General features: G+C 43.9%; 1 protein-coding gene across 1 annotated transcript in view; it reads left to right on the top strand.

Moving 5' to 3' along the window:
* Window positions 1-793: 793 nt before the first annotated feature.
* Window positions 794-6,996, top strand: part of Armh4 (armadillo like helical domain containing 4) — a 103,294-nt gene continuing 97,091 nt past the window's right edge. The window contains exon 1 of the mRNA XM_021203453.1: window positions 794-909. Within this exon, the coding sequence (XP_021059112.1) occupies window positions 901-909 (9 nt within the window). The 5' untranslated portion in view covers window positions 794-900. The remainder of the gene's footprint in view (window positions 910-6,996) is intronic.

Below are 6,996 nucleotides of genomic sequence, written 5' to 3'. Positions count from 1 at the left end.
CCTCCCTCCCTCCCTCCCTCTCCCTCTCTCTCTCTCCTGGGACTTAAAGGGTCATCATGAACCAGAACTGAGAGGTGAGTGTACGTGACCTGTTCTAAAACTCACTTCTTTCCCTTCACAATTAGGAGAATGAAAAGGGGAAACTGAGTCCCCGACAGACTCAAAGATATCAGGCAAGGGCAACCCTGCCTTAAGTCATTGCACCAACTGTAGTCCTGAACCTTCAACTTTCAAGGGATCATTCTAATTTTCAGAGCTTTTGTGCAGCTCTTATGCAGTAATTTATATGGCACCTTGCTTTGAGTCAGAAGGAGCAAAGAGTCAGTAACCCGGACTCCTGTTAACTTTTATTTTCTACTTGATAGTTAGTACATGTGACTGAGTGATAGGAACAGTTCTTGCAGAGTTCCTCTGATTAGTAGCTCCACCAAGCTGCCCACTCTTCCCACAGGGACCACTCTGCATTTGGGGACTGAGTGCCCCTTGTTTACCAGGCACTAGAGAAATTCCTGCTCTGGTTGGACCAGTGCTCTGGTGTCCTCTCTGAAAGTGTAGTGAGAGCTGCAGCAGAAGCCCAGGATGTGAAGAGGGTCATTTGGGGGCAGGGTCTCTCGAAGGGTCCAGGCGCGGTGTCCTACTCTGATCCAGCCCTGTGCGTTAGCGGAGTCCACAAAGCTGTAGGGGCGTGGTGACTGAGCTCGTCATTGCAAGAGAGGCGGGCGTACCTACCCGCTGGCCAATCCCTAGCCTTAGCTGCAGTCTTATGAATAAACAACAAAGCCAAGCGCCCTCCCTCTAGCATCCCAGACAGCCAAGGGAGTGTAGGCGGCCTCTACGTGAGTCGTGGCAGGGATGGCTGGCACTGGCGCTGCCACTTTCCTTCGCGCTCAGCTGTGCTGAATGCTCCAGGTGAGGACAAGCCCTGCTTCTGCAGACCTGGCGAGAGGCAGGGATGGGGCGGGATTCCAGGGCTGCGCGGGCTTGCTCTGTGAGTGGGGCAGCCCTAGGGTGGAGATCCCTGCACCCTCCCGGAACACGGTACCCAGGCTCTGACTGAGCAGGGACAGCTCCGTGAGCCCTGGAAGAATCTTGCAGGCCAGGAAAGGCTTTCAGCACTACTTGTCCAACCCAGCCTCGCTGCTGAGCACCTGGGAGCAACCTTTGTACAGGAAGAGCTTCCTGGCTGACTGCTTTGTGTGGACTTGCTCCTTTTGCTCTCCCTCCCCTTACAGTTCAGCCTTGGGGAAGATAAGTTCCTCAAGACCATGCTTCATTCCTTTCAAAGCTTGGGTCCCAGTGTTCCTGTACCACTTAGAGCTAGCAATGGATGAGCGAATGCGCACTGCTATGGCCTCCCCAAAGAGTCCTGCTACTTTACAGAAAACAAAAACAAAAATATTCGAATGTTTGATGCAGGGATGTCGGGGGAGCCTTCTTGCTCTTCTGGGTACCCCAGGACAAATGAAGGACACTCCCTGGGAACTTAACCTAATTAGAAAAGAAAAAAATGTACTAGGGGTCAAGCTGGGAAAAAAACTCTGCAGCACTTGATTCTCAAGCATGGCACAGAAGCACAGTTTTAAGGCGCTGAGACATAGCATGTGTGTCCTGGTCACTGACAGAACCCAGACAATATAGATTCTAATCTTGTGCAAACTAGAACCCTGGCTAAGCAAGGGAGCAGCCAAAATGGAACTCTAAAGAATTTGGGGCTCTCCAAGATGTGACATTCTTTCCTTTCCTTAGAAAGAAAACTTGGGTACCAAATTAAAGTGCAGATCTCTTGTGGAATACAGCAAAGAAGGCTTCTTGAGTGTCTGCAATGTTTTTTCTTTGCAAGTTTTCCTTTGAAAACTAAGAGGAGTTCAGAGAAGATTAGAAAACCACCCACAGAGTTCCGAAAGAGCTCTTCACTGAGGACCAATACACATGGTCAGAAATTGCATGCCTCCCCCTTCTTTTTGTGTTTTTATTGATGTCAAGTCTATTAAGCTCCTGTGTGTCTCCTTCGGCATCTTCTGAACATGCAGCTGAAGTCAGCAAATCCTTAGCATCATTCACTGAGAGTCAGAGTCTGGAGGGAGGCTCTGCAGGGTCAGAACGTTGCTCCTATTGTTCAGAGTAGAGTTATAAAGCCAGCCTGGTTTGTTCTTATGGATACAGTAGAATTTGTGACATCAGCTGTACTAATGAACTACACACTTATGCAGCTGCCTTAATATTGATTGCAAAACTCCCCAAGGCTCACCAAGTCTAAGGCAGCTACAGCAACAGAGCCAATTAGGGCAATGTGGATTTGCCTTTGTTTTCTTGAGAGGCCCCTGACTGCACATAGTGGATCTTTGTGGCTGGACCTTCAGCCTATGGTCATTTGTCACTATAGAAGTGTTTTTATGCTAAATGCAAGTTCGTAGTAGAAATGAGGAAAATGAGCTCATCTTCTAAGATAAAGTTTCCCTTGTGAATATCAGGTGTNCTGCTTCATCCTATTCAGTAGTTTTAAAGTTATCTTTCAAGTTGTATGTAGATTTCCTTTCTTAGCATTTCTCCCCGTCCCCTTCTCCCACCTCTCTGTTTCTCTTTTTCTTCTTGAGATATGGTCTAACTATGTAGCCCCAGCCAGCCCAGGCTTAGACATGTAGATGAAACTGTCCTGGAGCTAAGAGATGTATGCCTGCCTCTACCCCTATGTTGTGAGTTAAGGTATGGACGAGCCCCCAGGCATGATGCATTGCTGTTGTTCACTGAATTTCCCTTCAAAGGTAGCCTGAATTTATTCTCTATGATGAAAACTCATTTTTTAAATCAAGATATGTGTGGTCAGTGTTATTTTTTTCATGTTGTGTTTAATTATTGGTGATGAAAAAAATCTCTGAAAGTTCTTTGGGCTTCGTCCTAAAGGCCAACTAGTGCTGAGAGATCTTGCCAGGCCAATGAGGTTCAGATCCACAAAGGACAGAAATAAAGTGATAAATTGGGCCATTGAAAAGAACTGCCTGCTATGGAAACAACTGCTTCCTGTAGGAAACGGATCAGGACAGGATTCTCCAAAGAAAATCTGAAAAATGAAGTTAGGTGAAAGACAGACCGTCCACAGTTGAGTGATGTCACAGATACTTCCCATTGCTCTTTGTGGTTTGAGGGACTTGTACATCATAACTGTGTTAACATATCTCACATTGAGCGATATTTAAGCTTCTTCAGAGTGCTCTCATGATGGCTGTCATTTTTTTTCCTGTCCTCCTCCCTTTGAAGAAAACAGAATGCTTAAAATGCTGTTGGTGATGACCACGATGGCTCAGCATGAGTCTGAGTCTTCTTCTCTCTATTTTGCCACTTGGTACCTTTGTTGTCATGGTTTGTCCAAGGTTCCCAGAGAAGTTGCACATTATGCTTTAATCTTCAAGGGCAACTTCTCTTACCAAGGATAGGATGATGTCCTAAGATGAGAAGCATGGACTTGTTTGTTAGCTAGCATCGTTAAATAGACAAAGCTCTGGAAGGGAGCAATGTGCAGCACTCATCTGTGGCCTGAAGTCTGGGGAGAGCACTTTGCTGGTGGTCGACCTGCCTACTCACCCTCTTCTCAGTCAGCACAGGGCTGGGCTGCTGCGCTCCTTGGGGAATATAATTCTCTCAGCTACTTCACTCTCTATTGTTCCACTGTGATGGAACAGTCTGCTGAAAGGATCATTTGTCATCCTATCTCTTTAATTTACAGTAAAGGATGGCTGCATCCCAGATCTTAGAACCAATATGAGAGGCCAGTCTGCGTTGCCAATAACACATTGAATCAGTAATGTGGTGCTATAATGCCAAGATCTGTAGCTAGATTAATAGAGCCAGAACCTTGATGCTTACAAAAAGACAAGATAAATCAGTGACGTATGAAGCCATGAGGATCAAGTATAGCACAAAGTGAAGAGATTATTAAGATATCTAACAACAACAAAGGAGTTTCTCCCCCTTTGTCAATCAGAGAATCACTGATTGGATTTCTGAAAGATTAAAAGGTAGACAAGTTGACCCAATACTCTAAAGCTAGTTAGCTGTAACTGCTCCACCTCCCCCATCTCTCTCTCTCTCTCTCTCTCTCTCTCTCTCTCTCTCTCTCTCTCTCTCTCTCTCTCTGTGTGTGTGTGTGTGTGTGTGTGTACAATAGAGAGAGAGAGAGAGAGAGAGAGAGAGGAGAGAAAGAGACTTTCATAAGCTAAAATATAGTATAAATAAGAACATATACCATTTGTAGGTACTATTGAATAATCAGCCCCAATGGCAAGGTGATGAGCAAAGCACACAATAAGATAAGGATAGACTAAATGCTGTCAAAAATCCTCTGGTACAATATAGACACTGGGTACTCTATCTTTAAATGATTACCCATAGTTTCTCCATGCCACCAGCTATGTATTAATTATCTCCTCTATCCAGTTGTCATCATTAAAAACTGTAGGCAAACAAAGGAAACTTAAAAGACCAATGTGAATGTGCAAGAGATGTTATCTCCTTTGAAGTGAGATGACAATTAGTGGTGAAGAAGCTGAGAGAATAATGGGAAGAGAATGGGTCAGTTTGTGTGTTTGTGTTGTGTTTTATATTTTGGTTTGTTTGTTTGTTTGTTTGTTTTTGATAGCATCTGTTTTCTGATACCCATCAGAGCAAGTATCAGGCTAACATGGTGGAAGCAGAATCAATATGAAGGCTTAAGCATTGAAGTGGGGGCTGCATCTGCCTGAAGATGGGGGTTTGCTTGGCCCTGGTATAAGATTTGGATAGTAGATGCCCAGCTGGGGGTTTGTATATTTGGGGACATTACATTCTGTGCCTTGGGATGCCAGAGAAGCTAGATGGCAAAGGCAAGGATATTGAAGTCTGAAAGACTCCAAAAGATCAAAGAAAGCTACAAGCTATCACAGAAACAAGTTACTTATCATTTGTAAACATGTAGCTTTTTCATCTAAAAGATAATCAGGACCATGGTAGCACCTACCTCATTTTGTAAGATTAAATAAGGTAAATTTCCACCAGGCACTTAACAGCAGTTGACACAAAACATTACCCAAGCAGTAGCCACTTTTGATTGATCACTATCATTTTATTCTCAAGAACAAACCATCTGGGTGGTCTATAATGTATTACAAAGGAGACGGTCTAGACAGATTCACCAATTAGAAGGCAATTAAAATAATGAGGATCTAGTTAGGCAGCAACCACTTCAAGAGGGAGAATGAAGGACAGACTCACAGCAGTTGGGTCTCTGGGATTTCAAAGAGAAAAATAAATGAAGATGATACGGAAAGTTAGGTGAAAAAAGAAAGTTGAGTTTGAGGTAGACCCCAGTGGCCACCAGGCATTGAAAGACAAGGAAAGACCCCATCCAGAACTGGAAGGTTGTCTGGCAGTTTAAGTTCCAAATAACATTTTGCAGCAGACATTACAGAATGTGCCCTCCTTGTCTTGAAGTTCAAGCATCCATCTGGATAGAAAGGAAGAAGAGCAAACCCACAAAGGGATGCTAAATCACAGCCTCGCCTTTCCAGCAGACAAGGGGATCTACGAGCAGGGATCTTTCCTCTCCACGTCTTCTCAGTTTTCCATCGTTTTTCTGTAAATAAGAGCCCGTTGTCAGAGCTTTTCTGTGCCTCAGTAGTCTTAGGGCAATGCTCAAAGTCCTTTTAGAATAGATATGTAATTCAACTTACCCTATGAGCACTGTCATAATAATAATAAAAAAAAATGTTTAACATACTGAGTTCCCTGTCACGTCTTTGTTTTGATGACACACTGAAGCAGTAGTAGCCTTCATCTCAGCTGGAACCACATTGACCAAGTAAATGTGTAGAAACCCTTAAGTTTAAGTCTATAGCTACAGTTGTCAGGTTTATTTTGTTTGCTTATCTTTTTTCCTTTTCTTTTCCTTTCTTTTCTTTATTTTAACATTTCTTTTCATGGCATTTGGAGCTTGAAGATGCAAGATTGATAAAGAAGGAAATTCTGGACTGTGTCTATTTAAGATTGTCAAAGATAATGCTTGGCAGAACAGCTTTATCTGCCCACTGCTGGCAGAAATGCAACAAATTATTCAGACAACAGCAGAATCCATCAGGGTTCCTTGATAGCAAGTGACAGACAAAGTGATATTGATTAGCTCCCCAAGGAATGTTTTTTAAACTAGGTGGAGGAATATCTGCTCTCTGTCAGGGATTTGGTTAGAGTATGTGAGAACTAACCAGCGTGGAGAGACACAGACAGAGTAGCACCAAAGATGCAGTGTGAACAGAAAGTAGAAGAATAACTTCCTTCAGCTCCTTAAGTACNCCAATGTCTGAGATAGTTTAACCTGAGACGCAGATGCTCATAAACAGTGACATTGTCCCTCTTCCCTTCTCCCTGCAGAGCAGCCTAAAGACAATCCTGGCTTTTCAGCTAAGATCTGCTCAGCATTTCCTCTCTCCTGGGCACTTGGCCACATAGGGGGTATAGTGTAGAGGAAAGAAAGCAAAGGCCAGAGAGGACAAAGCATGGCTACAGGGTTTGTTTAGGGTTAAGAATATTAGCATCAACCTGACTGTGGTCTGATTTTTCTTCCATATTTTCTGGTGTCATGCAGCTCGCCTTGTTTGATGCTCAACTCCTAAGAGCAATGATGGGGACCAGCACTAAGCCTGAGAGATGGAGGGATTTGAAGGTCATCTGCTAATTCCTCTGAGTGGCAGGCTGCTTGCTGCTGCAATTCCTACAGGCCATCATCAGTTTCTTTTAAAGTTCAGATGTTGTTTCCAATGGTAGAGAAAAGGAGCATATGGCCTCAATGCACAGACCTACCAAAGACTTGTGGGTCAACCCCACTTTCTCTGCTGTAATTGGATTTAGAAAGCAGGTGGCCAGCACTCAATCACAGAGGGAACATCTTTTAGAGGAGAAACAGAATTCCCTGCATACAGACCTTCTAGAACTCTAGATGTAGATGAAATAAGACCCTGGAGGAGAATTCTA

Source organism: Mus pahari, chromosome 8 (genome assembly GCF_900095145.1).
Source record: "Mus pahari chromosome 8, PAHARI_EIJ_v1.1, whole genome shotgun sequence".
Classification (NCBI taxonomy): Eukaryota; Metazoa; Chordata; class Mammalia; order Rodentia; family Muridae; genus Mus; species Mus pahari.
Note: the sequence above shows the minus strand (reverse complement) of the source record. Positions and strands in the feature narration are given on the sequence as shown.